The sequence below is a fragment of the Sardina pilchardus genome, chromosome 4, assembly GCF_963854185.1.
Source record: "Sardina pilchardus chromosome 4, fSarPil1.1, whole genome shotgun sequence".
Classification (NCBI taxonomy): domain Eukaryota; kingdom Metazoa; phylum Chordata; class Actinopteri; order Clupeiformes; family Clupeidae; genus Sardina; species Sardina pilchardus.
In genome coordinates, this window is record NC_084997.1 from 22555054 (window position 1) to 22578400 (window position 23347).

Sequence of the window (23347 nt, forward strand, 5' to 3'; positions counted from 1 at the left end):
TGGTGGCCTGCCACAGACTCCACAGACAAATAACTGTCAGCTGCTCCAGCGGTAAACCAGCATGGTGTGTGAACAATGATTACCGTTGAATCAATTCAGTCAACTGAGTTCTGAAAGTCTGAACTGAATTTCAACTTGCACATGCTTCAGAAATGAAGGGATGCTGAAATCACAGCAAAAGCATATCATGCATCTCCCTCCACCAGATTCTCAAAACTCAACATTCACCCAGTCTTCCATGTAACCATGGAGACTGCTGACACAGACAGCCGTTATACCGATGACACCCCAACCATGAGTCGGTGGGTTTGGCTGCGTAACGATCATGTCACGGTGTCATAGCTGTGGCGCGCACTTTGGCCAGCACACCTCTCCCTCTCCAGCTGCTCGCTGACATCACTAACATGGGACAGCTGCACTCTCCGCCCCCCCCCCCCCCCCCCCCACCCAACCCCCCGACACATGACGTCACTATTCCCAGAGTTTCCATGGACACCTGCTTCGGCAGGCCCTTGCTCCCAGTGGACGTCACGTCACACACACCACCAAACGGGAGATGCGCTCGGTCAGTCAGGTCCTCGTGCAAAAGACCTCAGCCGTGACTAGATGTCGCATGCACTCAACAATGATCCGCCTTGTAACCCTCTGCCTGGGAACCTTTCCATGCACTTTCCCAGACTCCGTGTGTCAGAAGATAATGATAGACAGACTTGTTGTGCGCACTGTGTGCTGTGGGCTCAGGTTACATAGGGTACGCACTGTCTCTCACTGCCAACACGGTCACGTGAGGAAAAAGTCACAGAGTTCCACCCCAATTTGGTCCGAGAGCTATCCGAGCGGAAAAGGCAAGCCGGCAAGAAAAAGTGTTTTTGTGAATTACCGGAGGCAAGAATGCCCAAACGGGGTCTTTCATTTTCATATGTCTGTAATCTTCCAAAAGAAGCAGCTGACTCAGGCCTCTAAACAAACCACAGAGACTAAACACCTATTTTTAGAGAGGGATGCCTTTGTGTCTCTGAGGGAGGAGTGTGTGAATGAGCCTTTGGTTGTACAAATGTGCATGCCTGTGTGTGTGTGTGTGTGTGTGTGGTATGGGTGTTGATCATGGGTGTGTGTAAGATAAACAAATCTAAACAACAACAACAAAACAACATGGGATGATGCGGGGATAGGTAAGATAAAAAAGAAACATTTAGGTCATTCCATGTCAAGTCAGATAAGGTTGTTGCTGCACCGTCTCAGATTTTGCGCAAACCATGTGTATATCATGAATGTGGCCCAAAACCAAGGCCTGTAATGTATTTCTGTTCCAATCTTGATATGACATGTCTTCATATTTCTCAGCCCTTATGATATACACTTTATTTGGTCATTCTCAGAAGACTAAAATGGTATGTGGGGTATCTAATAGGAACTTGGAAATCTATGTGGAAATATCTCAATGTATGGACACCAAATGTACAACATGTCAGTATTGTATTATAGATACAGAGGCATAACAATGTAACTAACTAAGTGTATCTCTCCACACATTATATTATGCAACATTTGTGCACTATAAATGATTAATGATTAAACCATCCCCTTGTAGATGTTTAGATTCTTACTAGCATGCATGCCATTTTAGTCCTATGAAAATGACTAAAACATGCAACCACACCTAGTTTTATCCTCAATTTCTCCATGTCCAATGCTGTGAACACCTCACATATTGGCACAATATGTTGTATAAGTATTATATTTGCAGACAAAAATACTGATTGATGCCATGTGGGTACAAAAAAATGACTTCATCACTCCGTATTGCACTCTATTTCAATGGCCAATTTTACCTTCCACCCAACAAAGTTTGGACAGAAATAATACGTTTTACGATAGTTTTGTACAAATGTGGCTGGTGAGATAAGGCATTTTTAGTGTACAAAAATCCAAAGGCATGGAAAATAGTCTTCATTTTAGGACCTAAACATTATGTATTCAACGATGTGATCAAAATCTGAGACGATGCAGCAACCTTTTTCCTGGATTCTATCTGATCTGACACGGAATGACCCATTTAATAAATCACCATGACATGTTTCCATGAGAACACTGTACAACAACTACAGGTCTAGACAAGACAAGATGAAAGACTAGAGCTGGAGTTGTTTTATTAGTTCAACAGAATCTCTCACCAACGGACAGCTTTTGAAAACCACAAAGACTAAGCCGAAACACACTCTGGCTTTCTCGCCAGTGGACAGGGCTGCAATTTCCATTTTTGTCTAGACAACAAAAAATGTATTCCACAAACTTGAGATGGGCTCTCTCACACTTGGGCCAGCCAAATGTAGCAGCTAACAAAAGAACAACAGCGGTAGTCCCCTCACCCCACGAGAGAAGTCTTAATTGTTGCTGGGCTGTTTGTTCCTGGCAGACAGGCCCACCTGTTCCAGGACCTCCGGCAGGTGCTGCTGAGTCTAAAAGGCCTCACAGAAGTCTGCAGTTGCCACCCATCCGACAACGACATCAAGAGAAACTGAGGGAAACTTTAGCCATGACACCGTCGCCAGATACAGACACAAGTACAATGTGTCGCAAAGGGATTTTTAGTTAATCAGGAGCTGGAAGGCCTTTTACAAATTGCCCTTCACAATGCAAGAGCTCATTTCACTGGGTGAGGTAAGATGAAGTTATTATGACACAATAAATTCAAAGAGGGAGAAAGGGGAACTTTTAAATCATTTTTTAATCAATGAAGTCCATACAAAGTGAGCATAAGCTGTGTTCTGGGAGTCGTAACTCTCCCTGCGACATAAAATGAGGCAGGCAGGTACTTGGAAGCCCATCACAGACATTAATTTGATATTATATCATTGACCTCGGGTCTTCCCCACTCTGTTGGTACATTTACAGAAGACCAGGGCGAGCCAGGACCTCTGTATAACATCTCCAGTGAGGGAACTGCGCTTCAGACAATGTGTTTCTCACAATACAGGAAGGACTTCCAGCAGTTCTGTGTTCCTGTCCAAGCTAAATACTCTCAGCAGTGCAAGGCATCTAGGGCAGTTCTTGGAAACATACAGCACTTCAGTTTTGACACAGCAGGTTTGTTTTGGACAGGCTACTATAACGGATGCCCTTTTTTTTACTCCACTTCCTCTGGTGGGTGACAGGTCAACCCAAGAGGCAGGCTGAAGGGTTTTCTTACGATGTCTCAAACCAGTAACTAAATAGTTTCAAATTGAATCAAAACATTACATCATGGAGTCATTATGGGATATGACATATGTACTGTGAGGGATAAAGCACACTGAGGAGTTCCGTTCTACAAAATAGTGGATGTGGTGAAGGCAGAGAACGCCACAGCACACAGGAGATTGATCCCATTGTTGTGAAGCCCAAATCCTTTAGCTTGCTTAATGTTTCTTATTATGCTTGTCAGCTTTCTAGTTACCCTCCAACAGTGCAAAATCATAAATGGACATAATAATAAAAACATATTTGGTACAATCAATATGTTCCCATGACCCTCTATTCATCTAGTAAGTATGGTTCTAATAAATAATATGTCATACTCATAAGTATGTTTTACTAGGTATTATTCCACTAACTATGAACACATACTGTACACAGAGAGAGCCTACATACCAATGGCCCATCTTAACCGTCTTGAGTATTTGTTCAAAATGACCACCAGGCTATTGAGCACTTTTATAGCACTGAATTCCCTCGAGTACTGAATGTGTAATTACTCGCTGTGCTTTGGCTCCTCAGAGCTGAGGCAGTTAAACGTGTCCCACTAATACACTTCAGCATAATCGCAACAGCACCCACAAACACATACCAGACAAACAGCCTTCCTCCAGAATGTGTCATGTCCATACAGAGGTCAATAGGAGGCGGATAAAAAAAAAAAATCAAGGATCGCTCATTCCAAAGAAACGGCTCAATTAAGATGTTGAAGGTCTAACAGTGGGGCTCCACATTCCAAACCCTTCTGTGCAGTGACACTTGGAGAGGGCCAAGCCAAGATCAAAACAGGAAGACAAACAGACAGGCTGGGGCCAGAAGCGATCACAAAATAGACCTCAGAGACAGAGACAGAAAGATGTGCTGACATGCTGGAGGTCGCTCTCACACTTGGTGCAGCTCCTAAATATATCTACCCCGCCAGTTAGTGTGTCAACAGTCATTATTGGGCCCCCACGATGAAGTGCTAGATTTAGGACACCCTTGAAAATAAGAAGGCAGAGTTTTCCCACAAGAATAGGACTGGTGAACCCTTTTAACACCATGGCCACTGGTGACTGGAAAAACGACATGCAGAAAGCATCATCTCATCCTGCCTCGAATAACTCGAATAACTCGAAAAACCCCCCTGATAAATGGCCAATAATAATATCATAAAAAAAAGAATATTGTTAGGCATATTCTGTGGAGGCTATATGAGGTCTACACTACACGTAGCCTCCACACTCTGGGTGCTGTGGCAGAGGGATGCTCCGGTCTACCAGAGGCTGTAGCTCTTGGCTTGGCTCTCTCCCTCTGTGGCTGTGCAGGCGCAGGTTCTCCCTCTCCTTCGACTAGACTAAACAGTCCAGGAGAAAATCAAGAGTTCAGTCAGCCCCAGGAAATGATTCACTTTGGCTCTCCACACTGATAATTGCCAACAGGAAGGAAGAACATAACCCCCAAATATTTCAGACAGCTCTCTAAAAAGAACGACAAAGTCCAGAGAGTGAGAGGAACTATGACTAACTGGGTCAAATTTTTTTTCTTCTCTTTCTTAAATTTCCATATTCCTCTTTTTCACCAAAAGTAGCTCATTTTACATGAATAACAGCAGAAAAGCACTTCTCTTGTAGACTAGGTTTTTTTGTCTATAATACACTTATGTTGTGTCATCTGTGAAATGCTTGTGACTGCTGACACAAATAATGACTTCTAAATTAGTAGATTAGAAAAAAATATCTAAACACAAAGGGTCTAAATCATGTGTAATCTTACTTATTTACTTTACGTTGGTCACAATTTTAAGAAACTACAGGGCCCATAACAAAAGCCAACTACTGTTTATAATTCAGACCATATGCATCCTTATTTAATTTCCCTCGAGACCTGTAGATTTCTGGGAAGAAAATACTTTCCACGCTTTCACATTCACTATCATTGCTTCATTTCCTAGCAATTCTTCTGACATAAAACTGATTTCCCTTTCCTGCTGAAGACCCCTCCTCCTCCTCCTCCTCCTCCTCCTCCTCCTCCTCCTCCTCCCCACCTGTGCACAAGAGTGAGACAGCAAGATCCGAAACAGGCCTCCCATGATGCACCTCTCCAGACCATCCCCACATGGCCCCTCTGTCCACCCCAGGCCCCTCTGTCCACCCCAGGCCCCTCTGTCCACCCCAGGCCCTGACTCCAGCTCCGCAGGAGCCGCTGACCAGCAGATGTTCTGTTGGAGTCATTAGACCTACGACAAGCTCTCATCCAGTCAGATTTTTTTTCCACAGGCGGCTGCAGGCCCGACTCCGAGCCCCGGGTAAACACCGCGCCGTCCAACTACACCAGAACCCTCCAGCAGGGGAAAGATTAAGGAGGGAGAGAGAGAGAGAGAGAGAGAGAGAGAGAGAGAGAGGCGCTGGCTGCAGAACACTTTCCCTCCTAAGGACTTTAAATGAAAGGATGAGGTCCAATGCCAAAGGCACTCGTAAAAATACTACCAGACTTAAATAGGGTGATAGAGAGCCTGAGAGAATGAGTGAGAGAAATCACGGTTAGGTAACAGAGGTTGTGCACTGTATGCAATAACTGAACATGCTCCCATTCCAATGGAAAAAGACAGTGATGATCCAAATGAATCGCAGCTTTTACTGTTGGAAGGGAGGATGGAGGCTATGATGTATTCAACAGTTAAACCACCTCAGACAGGATATGAAGCATACAACAGGACGAAAAATTAAATCAAGACAACTTTTCCATGTTATCATTTGCAGCACACAAAGTTGCATACTTTTCTCTAAACATAATTTCCCTCTTATAAGCCACACTGTGTATAAGCCGCAGGACAGTGTTTTATGCAAGTTTGCAAAATCAATGTACTGTACATGTATAAGCCGCGGCTGATAGTGGGGAAATGACGGTATTTGCACAGGATCACACTACAGACCATTGCAGCAATAATGTCTGAAAAGACAAAAACATTGGTTCCAAGCCAAGCCTTCCCCACCAAAAAATCGAACGGCAGATGGATATAACGCTCTCTCTTTCCCCTCGGGATGAATTATATCATTTTGTGATTGCTCATTTTGACACTAGCATCGGTTAGTAACTTCCCACCCCTCATTTCCATAAGAACAATAGGGTGGTGTGAGAGTGGGTTAACCCCCTACACTCAAGGGGAATGAGAGCCAAGCACAACTGGGAGTTTTTGTGACCCCAGGCAGTCCCTGTCCTCATGCATCTCCCCCGCCTAAAATAACCAACGCATAGCCAAATAAATGAAATGTATTCCTTATTTCACATTGAACAAGCAAAGAGTGTCTTCTGTTTAACCTCTTAACAACCAATATTAAATGTCTTGTGTCGTCATGCAGTAAAATGCAGTTTTCTAATTAGTTATTGTTTAATATTGCTTAATATTAATCTCATTGAGCAGTTTTTCCGAGACTTTGCGGCTATTCTTACAAATCAAATCATTTGGAATATAGAAACGGTTGGGCAGAGGAAACCTGGACAGTCTACACTAATGAGGTCTGTCTCTTCCGACAGCACTTGAAAACATGGACATTACAATCAAATGGACCACTACCCGTAATTTCCCGACTATTAGCCGCGGCTTATACATTGATTTTGCAAAATTTCTTCAGCTATGAGGTTAATACAGGGGGGCAGTTAATATGATGTTAATATGGTTTTGTTTCTTTTAACTTGCATAAAACACTGTCCTGCGGCTTATACACAATGCGGCTTATATGCAGGAAATTACTGTAGCTAGAACCCTCAGTTAACAAGGGCTGGGCTACTAGATGGGAGCCAGAGAGGAACGTAAAAAAAAAAAGGCAACAACAATTCGAAACCCCTGGCATGATGTTGCTTCCTATGCTAGCAAAGCATGTGACCTTCCCTTCCTGATATGCAAACACACATGAATCCTAATTGGACAAGCGAAACGCATAGAACCATGTTATGTGTATGCAATGTGTTGATGAGTTGGATCATGACTTGTAAGCCTTTTCATTAGCACTGGGTGTTTGGTTTTTTTTTACCAGGAGCTCCAATGCAAACAACCTTCAGGCCTAATTAGCATGAGATTACATATTCCATTTATGAATATTGAAAAACTCCACAGTCAGTCTCCATCGGAAAAACACACGCACACACACACACACACACACGCACATGCACAGGCACACACACACACACACACACACACACACACACACACACACACACACACAGACACAGACACAGACACAGACACACACACACACACACACACACACACACACACACACACACACACACACACACACACACACACACACACACACACACGCACACACACACACTCACCATTTCATTCCATTTCCACATGCAGGAGAGCTGGTCTTCCCACTGCCCTGATAAGTGCTCCACATCAGGCGCAGCAAGAGGCACGCTTCTCCTCATCTCCCTCAGAGTCTCTCTCTGCAGCGCTCTCTCTGTCTCTATCTCTCCCTCCCTCCCTCTATGTGTGAAGGGATAATACAAGACATCAAGAGCGACTCAGTACTTTCATTAGCCAGTGTTTCCACTCTGCTGTACGCCCAATTGAATTACTCCAGTGAATGGACAAGATAATCTCTGTGAAGTTTGTTGTGGAGGCAAGGCAACACTTAATAACTATTAAAAAAAACAACAACTCTATAATCCATTCTGATTAAAGCTAACAATGCATCCACTGCAGCTCTCAATCACCACACAGTTCTCAGATCTGCTCTTTGGACGCCGTAATTACAACAACGCAATCACTATTTAACACAAGAGCACGAGCACACTCATTGAGAAATGTCTATACTACTATGTATTGGCTTTGGCTGCATCACTTCAAGCTGATTCTCCAAAAATGTCACTGAATTTCTTCCCACTGCCTTACAAGCAAGACATGCTTGATTGACTAAATATTTTTGTCATGTACATGACATGAGACAAACAGTGGAAGAAAAACTCCATATATTTGGCAAAGATAAATGATCACTATTGCTTGACATTGGATGAATAGAAGCTCTTGTATGAAATGTGGGCTTTTATCATTCGGTAAATGCCTACGGCTCATCAAGACGGCATAAAAGAACACCGAAAAAAGTTTCCTGATGACGCACAGCAGAGTCACATTCAGGTCTCTGTATAAGTATGTTGTTTTGTAGTGAAAATATCTTGGGTTAGGTCTCCAGTCAGGCAGAGGGACATAATACTGGCTGTGGTTGCTTAATCTCCAAGAGCCATCATTCCTGTTCCCACATAGCCAGCAACCAGTGAAAATGCCCCCCCTTTTACAGCCCTGGCACGACCCAGTGGCCATTTAATTGGGCACCGTCCCTCTCTCGAGATCCGGCCAAGTTTTATTTTAGTGAGGCATTGTTTACTTCCAAATGACAAATGAAGAATGTGCTGCTACACCAATGAAACAGGCAATCACAGGGAACATCTCACAGCAGCAGAGCTCTGTCGAGCATGACAAAACCAGTGGGAGAAAAGCCGAGCATGGCCATGTTGACCAAGGTCTTGAGAACACTCCACCTCCCCTCTCTCTCTCTCTCTCTCTCTCTCTCTCTCTCTCTCTCTCTCTCTCTCTCTCTTTAGGCTCCTGTTTAAAAAGCCAGCCGTGTCAACCACATTCCTATAATTTGTTTGCGCGTAGGAAAGAGGGGCGTTATTGCTATTGTTAGGGGGTGATTTTTTTCTGTTGTCGTCTCCGTGGTGACAGGGCTCAGGAGGCTCGCATTCTTCAGTTAACACCCCTTCTGTGCATCATGAGAGTTCTGTGCTCTACATCCGGAAAAAAACACAACGGAGTGGAGTGGAGAGGAGAGGAGCCGTTCTCCATAAATCCACCGACATGGGGGTTACTAACGAGACAGAGTGCCAAGACGGTAGGCAGAACACGCTTAAGACCCGGCGACAGAGAGCTGTCGACAGCGTCGGTAGCCACTAGGAATTTCACGGCCACCTTCATGCTTGATGCTGCAATCACAGTGCAAATAAAATTTTAATGCCTTAAAAATACAAGGCAGGACAAGATAAATATGGTATGTCTTTGGGCAGGCACAGAAGCCCCAGTTCCTTGAAAACAATGTAAAACTAACAGCAGGATAGGCTCCTGCTGTTTTAATTAATAAAATGTCCAGTTTCAACCCCTTACACAATAGCAGGTGGTAAAATCATTCTTCGTCCACCTCATAACTCAAAAAACTGGTGGGATAATTTCTCCAACGGTAGAAGGGGTGGAAATAGTGCCCATCCCGTTTTCTTTACTGAAACTATATTAATGTTTGTGCTGTCATGGGATATTATATTGAATCATGCTGTGTTATGGTCAAACTCCCCCTAGCAACCGTTTCCCATCAGTAACTGAAGACACCACAGACATTGCTTTTAAATTAGACGCACGCTAACACACACGCACGCTAACACATACATCACACTTCACCTTTTGGGGCTCACGCCATCTTCGATTCTGACAAAGATGGCCCTTTGATTTGTTTTCAGAAGCAAACAAAAGAAACCAAGGTTGTTTCATTCAAGTGAGATGCGCTGGAATGTGGAGCAAGTTCTCTGCAAAAGAATAACACGCCTATCACACTGACCAAAATTACTATGTGGACTGGTCAGACGACCATTCAATGGTCAGCTTCAGCCACTTATCGCAGTGTGATACCGTTCCTGTTCCTCAGTCTTTACTGTGAGAAAAACTGAAGAAAAGACTGGCTGTTTTGGCTGCTGGTTAGAGAAACAACATTACAAGACTCATTGAACGCACATATGAATGAAGATGTTCTCTCTCTCATCACTTCCCGTCTCTCCGTCCCTTACACTCACTCACTCTTTCTCTCCATCACTCCATCTCACTGCCAGGATGTGTGCATGCTCAGTAAACAAATGAGATGAATGTTGGAGAGATACACTGTGTCCTCAACAGCTACCTACAAGCTTTTGTCATGACTTTCCAGCTAACCAGAGATAGTCAGATGGCCTAACTGCAACTGTATTTCCACCGATGACAAAATCTCAATCTACACTGTGACATTAATTGTGCAGCATCAGCAGCAGTTTGCGCGTGTATGTGTGTTATCAGTGGCTTGCAGTCTGCATGACTGCCTTTGCCTGAAACAGTGGGCCAGTAGTGTCAAGACCCCCTTTGCCCCACCCTCTCCCCACACACCCCAGCCCCCTTAGCTGTGTCAGCACAGTTTCTGCCCTGGCTGAGCGGGCTGTAACAGCACATTAGTTCACACTTTCATCACCAGCACAGAGTCCTTGGGGAGAACTGAGGTAGGGGAAGTGTTGCCCGCCGCTGGGGTCTGGTGACGCCGCCGCTCACAAAAGGCTAAGCAAACAATGACTGGGCAGCCTCCAGTCCAGACCTGCTGCACAGCAGCCTGGGACAAGCATCTGGGGACCATGGCAACCGTGGAATGTGGATGTTCACAAGCAGCTTCTTCATCTGTCTACTGTGGACAGATTCCACTAACCTCACCCTGAGGTTTCAGTGGAATGAGTAGCGCTAGTCATTTATTGGTTATCCATGGGCATTTTGAAAAGGGCCAAACACATAGAACAATCTAAGATAATAAGATGGCCAGTTTCATAGCCTACTCAGTTAAGAGACCAACAACGTAACAACAATGTAACCAATGTCACCATGGTTTAGTAGACTACAGGTCTACAGACTACAGTACACTTAAATTAATCTTTGGATTCAATTTTATGGTAAACCTGGAGCAAAGCATACACGTTTTTTGAATGACCAAGAAACTCATAATGGTATGGCCCTATGGTATGGTTTTGCATGCCAGGTTAATGAAAGTCCAAAAGACAACCAAGGCATCTTTCTTCTTTACCCTGAACTAAACAAAACATGTCAGCAGTTTGAATTGATGGGAAGTCACAGGGAAGTAGTATGCTCTGTGCAAATGTTCACACAGCATCAAGACAAGGTAATGTAGGCTGTTATTGCATTGAGACAATCCAAGTCATCAAGCATGCTATCCAACACAGATGAAGACGCTTAGGAAGATCCTCCAGCTTGAAAGTCTGATTGATAGCCTACAGGTTGGTAACATTCTGTGTCAAACCTAAAGGTATCTTTTAAGGCAGCCTGTTTAACAACAGGTCTAGCTCAATGTGTTTAACAGAAGACATTTAAACAACAATCAGTGTAAAAAAAAGTGCATAAAAGCGCTTGCTTTGATATGCTATGGATGAACGTATGACAAACCTTGACTGGAGAGCTCCGTGTGGCGATGGGTAAGTCTCGGATGGCCGTTCCGGGAGGAGAAGCGGAGATGCCGGCTGCACATCCAAGCGATATCCCGGTGAGAGAGGGTCTTCCTCCATTCCTCGGACGCTGTTTAATTCCGTCCAAAAGCCGGACCAGGAGTATGTTGGCTGGTAAATCATCTACCCCACAATCTACCAGTATACGGCACTCAGGGCAGCGCAACTCGTTGCGGGAACTCACGATGTTTTCGAGGCAACGGCGGCAGAAGGTATGCTGGCAGGGCAATACTTTGGCGGTTGTGTCCAGTCGTTCCAAACACACAGAGCATTCTAGTAGATCCAGAAGCGACGACTCGTCCATTTTAGTCTGTAATAATGTTGCTTACTTCAGACGATATCTCTTGATCTACACAGAATGTTGCAGAGACCGTGCAATACATACTGACTGCTCGGGAACATGAGGTAACTCCCCCGACTGGGGCTCGCTCTGGCGTTCGCTGTTTCTCACACAGCTGTGCAAAAAGTGAGGTCACACACTACATCAGCGCAGAGAACTCGTGCACCGCGCACGCACAGCCAACTACGAAGCTTCAACTAGGAGTGATTCATAACGACGCTCTCCTGCTTGTTCTAGAAAATATGTTGAATAGGCTACTCCTCGGCGCAGCAGTCTACAGTCGACACTCCTGTCGGAAGGCAATGGAAATGACTCGTGACAGGCTCTGTGACGGACTGAGATAGGAGAGCGACTGTACATATGGCTGAACGGAGCGAATTAAATGGCCTCTTTCCTTTGGTCGTTTCCCGCAGCGCGTTTGAAAATGACGTGTGGTCTACTGGAAGTACCATAGGTGATTTCCCATGGTGTTTTGAATTAAGGCGCGTTAAATCGAGTCCTATCAAAGGTGACTTCATATCCAAATAGCAAAAACAATAGATGGTTTCCCCCCTCAATAGACTCACAAGTAGCAATAGCCTCATAACTTGGTGAATGGTAATTGTGTCGATTTATTTCTAGGCAACACATTGAATATCTGGAGGAAAAAAACATTACATCGATTTGAAATTTAATGCATTTGTTTGCTGAAGTTTCAGACATTGTTAATTTATTTCATAATTAATGTAATAATCACACACACACACACACACACACACACACACACACACACACATTCATTCTGTAGGCTACACTGGCAGGACTGTATAGACCAATTGGTGAAAGGTTGATGATATTTTAATTTCAACAGCCAATCAAACTGCCCTCTCCACCATGGTCCTGAATCAACTATGTCCATTGTCTCGAACTGTTTATGGCTCGACTAAGTGTGTTAAGTTGGTTTAGGATGGTAGGGGCAGGCTTTGTTGTTGGAAGTTGGAAATGCCTTTGGAGATGAAGTAGCCTATCCTTGAATACATTAAACAGTATTCCTCAAAATAGCCTACTTTATTAGGTTCATAGATGTCTGGAATGTCTAGACAACCAAGAAACACCTAAAGCATCAAATCAACATTAACTTCAATTATACATTATTCAATTATATATTTGATTAACTATTATCATTATATGTTATTTTGTAGCAGATCTTAAAGTATTGGAAACTAAAACCTCCCACTGTCTCTCTCATGGTAAATGAATGAATATGTAACTACTGCCCTCTGCTGAGAAAACTCCCCATTACAGCCTCACAGCAGGAGGCTATATAGGCCATATCCTCATTCCACTGTAACTATTTTAAATGGCTACAAACATACTGTAAAAGCAAAGAATATTTCGTATTTGATCATTTCCCCATTTCTTTTTTCATATACTACTGTAGCTGATAAAGTCAATGGATAAGTGGATTCTTTCAAACATGTACATTCAATTGATTATTAAACATTTGGGTATACAGCCTATATTAAAATCACCCAGTTTTGTGCAGTAAACACTAATTAATGTATCTATATTCAAATGCAAAATAGTAATTATAGCTTTCATGGACCAAACCACCCACTCTTGCACTGGTTGGGGTGATGTGTGCCTGTTAAAACATGTTTGGTTCACACAGTCAGTCATCACTGTAAATTACAGTTCCCTGCAATAGACACAATGGAGCGGAGGCCAACGGAGCAGTTAAGGGGAATGCAGTACATATAAAGACTATTAAGTCATAGAGATATGACATCCTGCCTTGGCAAAGGGAGACTCAGGCCTCCGCCACCCACATAGTCTTCTCTGAGATCTAGACAGCCCAGTGTGAGTTGGCTTTAGGCTTACATTTGATTCATGCAGGTCATTACATTCACACTGTGAATCGCTGCGGATCTAAACACTAAATGAATGTGTTGTTCATGCATCCACACTGTGATTTTAAATTGGGATCTTGTTATCAGTGTACAGTATGCCTTTAAAACATTAGCATTTCCGTGAATGTTATGCTTTCTGTTTGGGTAATGTTTATCTGTTATTCTACTGTAATTCTAAACATTGACTCATTTCAAACCTAACGTTTCACGTTCCATAAATATTCCATACACAATTCCATATATTCCATAGAATCGTTGCTGGTATGTTTGCAATATAGATACACCCCCAGAGCCATATAGATAGGACTGTGGAATGTGGATACATCCTATAGGCCAACGCCCATTGGCAGCGCCTCACACGCATCGAATGACGTCAAAGTTTAGAACCCATTACTTTTAATGTGGCATTAAAGCCTGACTGGCAGCATCTGACACACATGTCAACGCGTCAATCTCTTGAGCGTCAAATCCATAGACGTGAATGTCCCCGTCAGTGGTTGTTGGCCTTATGTGTCTTGTAGGGCCTTCCTTTTCTAATCTAAAACTCTCAAACACAATAGAGTTAAATAGTTCTCACAAGCAGATGAAACCCTAAGCATTAGTAATTACTGATCACATCTGTAGGCCTGCAGTTTAAACTAAAATCATATGAATCAATGTTGTCTTAATTATGTAGGATATCAAAGATATGTTTAAAGGGAAGCTCTGTGCTGTATTATCATTATCTTATTCAACTTGATTAACCCAAAAGTGAATGTAGTAAACTGTGCTCAGTATGTATTTGACAGTAGGCCTATAGGCCTATGCTTTGCAGATCAGCACATGTCCATCGGCCTTTGGAAGTAGGTTAGCTGATGTGGCAATTTGCATAGCAACCATTTATTTACTGCGAAGCTGGCATAGAGCATGGAGGAAGAAAACTATTTGGCTTCTTTTAAACAGTGGCCTACTTCCATATATATATGGAATTATTCTGTACAATTAATGAAAACAGGGAACATTTGACAGCTATGGGAACAGTTTTCCTATGAATATCTAATGTTTTTAGGTGATGAACTTGTAAAGTAAAAAGGAGCACTCTCTAGGTCCAAATTTGAATAATTCAAATGGTACATTAGTAACAACAACAACAACAACAACAACAACAACAACTGTTGGAGCCAAAATACACATCAATTTCAGAAGCACAGAGACAAAAGCGAGACAGACAATGAAAGAACGACGCTGGGGTTTCATACCTGTTTCACTATTTCTCTTCATCTTCAAGCCACAGGAAGAACCCATTTTATTATAATTATTGGGATCAATGGACATGAGATTTATTTTGTAAGGTTGCCAGTGATGGAAATTGGAAGGTTTCAAGGGTTTCAAAGTGCCTTTAATCTGTTTTTTCTTCCTGCGGATGAGAAATAGCAGCAGTCAGGAGGAAGGGGCTACAAACAACCTTATTTCCCTGGGCTCGACTGGTCACTTCCTTACCCTGGGGAAAGTCCAGACCTACTGTATGTCCAATCCAAGCAAAATGTGCCCATGGCACACCTGTTTTAACTTTCAACCAAAGGGATCGAGATGCTTTAAGCAAATCAACAGACAAACAAACACTAAATTATCCACATACCAATTTTTCACTTTCATGTCATGTGTCTTCTTCTTTAAAGGTTTTTTTTTTTTCTTTAATGGCATGTTTGCAACGTTAATGTTACTATGGCGAACATGTCCACAAAATGCATTTTGATATAGTGTCCAATGGCAATGTGAGAGACATCATACCATACAATGCTTTGATGTTTTTTGTGTGTGTTGTCTTGTTTTGAAATAAAGTTATGAGCGGATAATGATCTGTGATGAAAGGATGTAGGTATTTGCTGAAAAAAGGGCAAGTACAAAAAGCAGACACCCAAACAGGAACTGTTCTTAAGATCTGATAGTCAATCTGGTTGGTGAAAATGTGGCTATATAAAATGATGCGCAGCAGCCTCATACGCACATTGGCGATGGTAAATTCGAGTGCAAACACATCGTCCGTGTGTTAGCCATTAGGTGGCGGGCTTCGCCAGTGGAGCAAGACAGTAGTGCAGTTTTGTGTACCTGAGTCAGGTTAATTTCGTCCACGTTTTGGGCGGAGAACATCCTCGTCTTTTTGCCGAGGAGGAGCCTCACTTTCAGCAACCATGCACTTCACCAAAAAGGAGTCAGTGACTTTGGGAGAGGATTACGCAGTTAACAGAATATTATTTTAATGGTTGTAACTGTCCGAATTTGAACTTGTATACATTGTTATGCCATTTGAAGAGTCGTTGTGAAGAATACAAACATAAATCGCCTACTGTCCTCTGGAGATCTCTACTGTATGCAACTCCTGCCTGCAGGTAAGGCGGCACGGTACATTTTTCTGGAATGCTATGGGATTGTTTCAAGACAGGGAAATTCCTAGATCATTTAAGTGGCAGACACACTTACTTAGACGTAATTCTATATGTTGTGGACGTTTCTGCTCATGTTTAGCTTTTCACAAACACGACAAAACAAAACACTGGAAATGTAGTCGAATTTTAGATGTGAACTCTTATTCTTTTCCTTTAAAACAAGATGACAGCCGTGGATTGTTGAGACGGTTTCTGAGCTGTTGTGAAGTGGTTGTGTTGATTAAGCAAATTGAGCTTTTAGTGTTAATTGATGTTTCAGTTGAATTGACTCTAGATTTAAGTGATCAAAACTGGTCAGTGAGCTTTGCCCCCAGGTCTCTTCGGCTTGTGTTTGTTCATCCCTGGCTATGAAGAGTTCAGCTGATTGCACCATTACATGTGCCTCATAAACTCTGGGGTTCAGGGGATGGCGCTGTTGAAGTTCTGGCCGTGCATCCTTGTCTAATTTACGCGGCTTAATTAAAATCGCAGTTGCATTTCCGCTAACTATCCGCTGTTGATGAGAGCAGGCGTAATGTGTGGTTTTCGTCTGAATCCAATGCGTAATTATTTTTCTGGTGCCGCCTGCGCGTCCCATTGAGCGAGGACCTGAGGGAAAGTCCTGCTTGGAGACAGTGGAGCCAGAACATGCACGTTCTTGCCGCTCTTCTGATGTCTCCTCTGGCTTTGAACTACTACTGCTGAGGGTGGAAATAAATCCTTTCTTTCCACCTCAGCGAGCTCGAAGCTCCCGTGCAGGATCATCTTAGACTGCCCTACGTAAAGCTATGCTTTAGTATCAGAAGGTGTCCGTATCTAAAGATAAGAGTGCAAGATAAGATCATCGATGCATTAGGTAGATGTTTACAGTTAGGATGTACAGTACAGTAGCTGGCATCATGGTCTCACTATATTCAAACCAGCCAGAAAGGATATCCAGCCTAAACTCTGATGCAGATTTGTTTTTTATTATTATTATTATTATTATTATTATTATTAAACTGCAGTACTCCCAGAGATAATATTATAACATTCCACTGGAAGGGAATGAGTCTCTCAGGTGCCTAGGATAACACTTCCTAACAAGCATACTTTTGTGAATGATTGAACAGTGATTGTGTTGAATCAGGGCTAAAAGATTATCCAAAAAAATCCAAAAAAATGTGGGGTGCATAATAGCGATCAGTAGGCCTAGTCTGTGTTTGGAGAGGCCTTGCAAAGCTAGACAGACAGAAGCATCCCACGTAACTTCCTTCAGACATCATGTCTCCTCTGTCCATTCATTAGCATCGCTGCTGGAGAGGTACAAAGTAAACACCTATGCAGGAGTTTAGGGCTGAACAAGCTATCAGGAGTCTGTGCGATCAGCCACAAGGAGCCGATGAAAGACAGACGTGTCCTTAATGCTGCCGTCTGAAGAAGGGAATCAAAGACTGTATTGATAGAGGCAGTAGTTCAAGGTGGGAGAGGCTCCGTGTCTTCTTTTCATGTGCACTTTAAATTTGTTTTTATGGCGCTCAGAGAAGAAAGCTGACAGAGACTCTGTAATTAAAGCAATCAAAAGATGAAGAGAGATTTGGCCCCACGGTAAACCAAAGGAGCCGAGACAGACCATAGACCCACAGCAAAGCTTCTCGAATGTGAAAAGCTGTGTATGTTAACTTTTTTTTCTCTCTGCACACATATAGTTAACTTTCAGAAGTGCCCACTCCATGTGCATCATCTTTGATGTTAACATAAACAAACACTATTTCTCAATCAACAGATAACTATCAGACAGTTATTTTTGGTTCAGTTGTTAATTAGCTCTCATAATTCAGTAAACACATGGGAGTTTCTGAAAGTGATTTTGTTCTGTACACAATAATGTTTTCATTGTGATATTTTAATGTTGACCAATCATGTTCAGTATGCCCAAACCGGAGGTGTTCCATTCAACACTATTTTTGTTTATTTGTTTAAAGGCTATTTATTATCTGTGTACTATACCAGTGTTTGTGGGGGTGCTGATCGTGGAGTGGTGTCAGTTTGTTATACACCTCATATAATATAATATAATATTACATTATACATAGGCCATATGGTGTAGGACGTAACACACATGCATTTGAAATCATAACATATCAAACGCACACTGTATAATATTTGGCAAGTCATATGTGACAAGGCCACATTTGCACACATGTAAAGACAGGAGACACACATGTTGATCCAAAGCTCTCTCATGCATGTGCATTCACAGATTATATCTTGAGGTGGTGGACCTCTCAGTTAAGTAATTTGACTCATTTTGACACTCTGCAATCAACCCTTCACTTTACAGCCCCCAAGGGAAAGAACATTAAGGGGCATACATTCCCAGACATTCCGAGAGACATTTCTTTTTAGATTGTTAGCCTTACAACATGAATAATGTCCATCTAAATGTGCCTATATCCGTCAAAGTTATTTGTTTAGTCTTTATATGTTTTCATTTTGTATTATAGTGTGAAAGCAACTAAATAACTAAAGAAGTAATGTTATACATGATAAATTGCTACAATGTGACAACTCATCTTACTATGATGTGGTACAATATGACAAACCAAGGGCCTTCTGTCTACCAGTCACGGCCCCACTGGCACCAAAATGTGGAAGTTCATCAGTAAAGTGGCGTGCGGATAAATCAAAGAGTGAGTTGGTATGGCATTTCCTTGATGGCAATATGTGTCCTAGAGAGAAATAGCATTTGAGAAGGGACTTATAGAGTTGGCTGTTTGTTTAGCTCAGGGAGTTACAGTAGTTCAGCCTGTGACTGATCTAGCATTCACTTGTTTTCAACCTCACTTCCTGTAAAGTAAGCTCCATTTTGGAGCAGTGGGCCCACAAGGATTAAATTAGATATGGTTAATGATTATAAACTGTTGACACTTTGCTTTTTTTGTACCTTTTTTATTATTATTTGATTGCATTGTGCCTAGAGATTTCCTGTCCAAGAGGCTGAGTGGCTCCTTGCTGTTCATTCATATAAACGAGAAGCCCTGGTAACCTTGCCTCTGGTTTGTCCTTGAGGTTAAAGTCCTGATTGATTTATGGTAAAAGGAGGAGACAGCCAATGGAAAACAGACATTCTCTCCAGAGGGAACACAGGGCTGCCAAGATTACAAGAACCTCACTTAATTATGCTGTTTGTTTAATTGTCATTAGAAATGAAATACTGGACTGAGACCAGCGGGTTTTTTGTTTTGTTTTTTGCTCTCCTGATTTCTGCTCTGATCAGTGCATTTTGAGAAGCCGTTTCCAAATCAGGCAGAAAGTAATTAGCATAAAGGGGAATAAATATCAATTTTGAACGCTAAACTTCGGGGAATTAAAACTCATTTCCGTCCAATCCTGTTGATGACAAAGAACATCTGCTTCGAGTCAGTTTGGAGATAATGGGGACGGAGAGGCTCAATCAGTCTTTCTTTTTTGCCATCGCGGCTTGATTTAGCCTCTGGACACCAATCAGGCAGGACCTGCCACTCAGTGTCAGCACTCAAGAGATGTTCTCAGACTCATCTCCAAAGTGTGAGACAGACAAAAACACTCCCGGTTCTTGAGTGCTGTCAACACAGAGGATGCAAACACTGCTCACAGCAAGATGGGAAAAGGCTCATGCCCCTTTCCTTCCGTTTGGGTAGAAATTACTTTTGCTTTGACTGGCCTCATCATGGACCGGGAATTTCCATGATGTCTTCCATCAGGCTTAATAGTGACGTTAATGGGCTTTTATTTAACAGTAATTGCTTGTTTGTCTCGGTGTGTTATGGTGTTAGCCACATGTTCTATATCGGTTTTCCATTGAACTTTCATTGGGATGGTTAAGCTCAGGTCCTTACTTCACGACCCAAGGGGTTACCTGTCATCAACTAATAACTTAGGAAAGAGATCCCCGTGGTTATGGTCAAAGGACATCATTAACCAAACTAACTGTGGCAGAGGACAGAGTGGACATAAATTTCCTTCCTCCTAATTCAATTGGACAGTGAACCCCCCCTCCGATTACAGCAGGGGTAATAATATCTCTTCCTTAATCCTTCCCCAAGGAATAGATATTTCAGTCTTGTTAATGATAAGGATAATGATACTCTGTGTATTTATCTTAGATTATGTGGTCGTTATAAGATTAATAACCTGAGGCTGGGAGTCTGCGGTTGACTTTCAAAAGAGGCAAGTCCCAACAGGGGCTGCACAGGCGGAGGTGTCAGAAGTAAGTCTGCTCTTCAAACATACCGTGGCGCATTCCAGCCTCAGAGAACCGGGTCTGCAGTGTAAAGAGCTGGTGCTGGAAACTGATGAAAGTGCTTGGGCGTGTGTGTTCGTTTAGTCTGATAATGAGAGAGAGGCTCAGGGCCACAGTCATTTGGCAGTCGCTTCACTTCCTGTAAAAAGAAGTCTTGTTTTTTTTTTTTCTTTTTTTCAAAAGTTCACTTTTTTTTGTCTCTGTCTCTGCCTTCCCCTCTCTCCCTTTTTTCTCGCCGAATCCTAGCGCCAAAGGGTCTCCAGTAGACACACTCTTTCAGCAGGACCGGTTGTGGTCGCTCTCCACAAGGATTCGCACAATTAAAGCTCATTTCAGTTCAGAAGCCAGGTTTCTGTGCGGGGAGCCGGGCTGCAATTAACAGGATCAAACCTGAGGCGGACGTGCATGGGGGACATGACCCTTTTCTGTCGGAAATCAGCCCGCATACAACGCCTCAATGATTTTCACATCAATTACACTGAGAAGTGATAGAGATAAAAAAAAAAAAAAAAAAAACTATCCCACATAAACTCTGTTTTGTTTCCCTGTAGTTTCCTTAAGTTTACTGACTGAATCTTAGAATATCTCTACATTTCAGCCTCCCAACCCATCATTTATATACTTTTGCTCAAAACAGTCAGATAGATATCTGTTCTTTGTTCATTCTCTGGAACCATTGCTGAGGATAAAGTGATAGCATACAAAGGGCTTTTTATCCTGCTTACTGAATTCTGCTTACTGCACGGGCTTTCTTCTGAAGAGCAAAGCAGTGCTTATGCGGGTGTGCCAGCCTCTATTATCCAAAGAGGGTTAAGGTGTCTGTGGGACCCGTATGAAATTGAAACAGACATGTTCACTTTTTACGGATCGCTAAACAAAAAGTATTCTTATAAATGGAGGGTGTTTCATGCCGCAGTATAGTACCTGCATTCACATCAACTCAGAAAAGTACTTTAAGCTTTGAATGGGAGTAAATGAGAACCTTTGGAGTATATGGCTGAAGCCATACTGAGCCAGTAACTCCGGTGAGCCTGTTGTTTCTTGCATCTGTGGCAATTATCTGTCAAAGAGACTCCATGAGAAATTTACTCAGAAACAATAATTACAGTGGCTCAGTGTCTTATACAGATTCACAGCAACGGTGCAGTTGTTTATCATGGTTACAGTAGGAATCACATGCGCACGTTCACACACAGCATTGCGCACTTGCACAAGACAAGACTTTGGTCCACAACGTAAATTTGATTTTTTTTTTAAGAAATGGTAGAAATGTATGCTGCCTATAGTACATATACATAGACATGTAGTATTTTGAATGTATATCCTTAACATGGATGTACAGTACATAGGCATTAGGACCACATATGGGTTAAATGATTATGTCTAACTGCTACTGTAAATGAACAAAAATGCTGTCACTCACTCAGACACTCTCACACATTATGTATTTATTTATTTGCTTACTTAACTTATCCTTGTCACTTAACAAATGCAATACTTGGAGGAGCTGGTGTTACATATTAATGTCTTTATATGAACATAATGTTTACTATAACAAAAGGTGTCTGTCTCGGTTCCTCTGTGCACCGTGAGCCCACCTCAGAGAGATTTCCATTGTGTTGGAGGGTGAATCACCCCGTCATTAGGAGCTATTGTGTGGATCAGTCACCTGCCTGCCTTTAAGCAGTCCATCTTCAGCTCAGATCAGTTTAACCTCCTGTCGCTTTGAAGTTGCACCCTGTGACGATGTGAAGAAAGCCGAAAACGCTGCGGTAATTTTTTTCAGCTGCCGGTCAAGAAGCAAAAAAAAAAAAAGAAGTCTTTGCTGGCTATGATTGATGCGTGGCCATGAATAGCTCATGGTGTGATGCACATGATGACCATGGAAAGGAAGGATGCACGCCCAGAAGAAACAAGTGTGAAACTGCGTCTAATGCCAGAACGACTCAAGTGTCAACCGTGTGTTTGAACTTGAGAGGGTTCAGCAGGTTGACACAGCAGATTATCAGAGGGGTGCCACCCATGGTGTCTAGCGTCCCATCTTTGTTCACAGCTCTCCCATATCCCACACAATTTCCTCCAGGCCCTCAGCTTTTCCACTCAACACAAAGTACAGCCACATCCTCAGATTTAATCTTCAGTGAAACACTCTACATTATGAACACACAGACATGCAATTGTGTAATTTCTTTCATAATATCATTTCATATTCAGTTGAACCTGGTAAATCTAGCAGCCTCACAAACGTTCACTGTGGAAGCCGAAAGGCGCTAGGGGGCAACAATATAACAACATAGTAAACTCAGAACTGTCTCTAGGATCTGTGCTATAGGCTGGCACAGACCTACAAGACATGATGCCAGGCGTTTACCTGACGGATATAATCTTCTAGAAGGGTGGAGTTCCAAACAGCCAGTACATGACTTTTGGATGCACACCCTCCACCTGGGGGATGTTGAGCCTCAACCAAAGCCAGAACCTCATAATGAGTAATGACAATCAATTAATTTGTTGTTTCTATGCCCACTGCCTTCACCTTGTATCACCTGCCTACAGACACGCTATTTACAGACACTTGTTTATGCCCAGACCAGGGATATTTTATTTGTGTGTTATTTGTGTGTCTTTGGCAAAATTACAGACATTCTCTTGTTAGACAAACCACTGCTATTCTATAATGCGTTCCACATTGCCTCTGTCTCCTGGCTGATGTGGTGGACTGCATTCGATTGTGCACCCTCCTTAGTTTTGGAAAGCGTAACTTTTTAACAGGCAATATTTCACTACATTTTCCTACATTTGTCCCTATACCATGTAATGACAGATTACAGACATTGTGAGGTTTTTGGTTGACATTTTACAAAGTTAAATGTCAACCGAAAATCAGCGAATGGGAACAAAAAAAGAAAAACGGCACTGTTAATGTTCTTGC

General features: G+C 42.6%; 2 protein-coding genes across 2 annotated transcripts in view; one reads left to right on the plus strand and one right to left on the minus strand.

The window, feature by feature from the left end:
• LOC134078898 (E3 ubiquitin-protein ligase SH3RF3-like) overlaps positions 1-12069 on the minus strand; it is a 114032-nt gene extending 101963 nt beyond the window's left edge. The window contains exon 1 of the mRNA XM_062535064.1: positions 11459-12069. Within this exon, the coding sequence (XP_062391048.1) occupies positions 11459-11821 (363 nt within the window). The 5' untranslated portion in view covers positions 11822-12069. The remainder of the gene's footprint in view (positions 1-11458) is intronic.
• A 3867-nt stretch (positions 12070-15936) lies between these two features.
• The window catches only part of edar (ectodysplasin A receptor), a 29685-nt gene continuing 22274 nt past the window's right edge, over positions 15937-23347 (plus strand). Inside the window, exon 1 of the mRNA XM_062534645.1 lies at positions 15937-16115. The gene's annotated coding sequence lies outside the window, so the exon portion shown is untranslated. The remainder of the gene's footprint in view (positions 16116-23347) is intronic.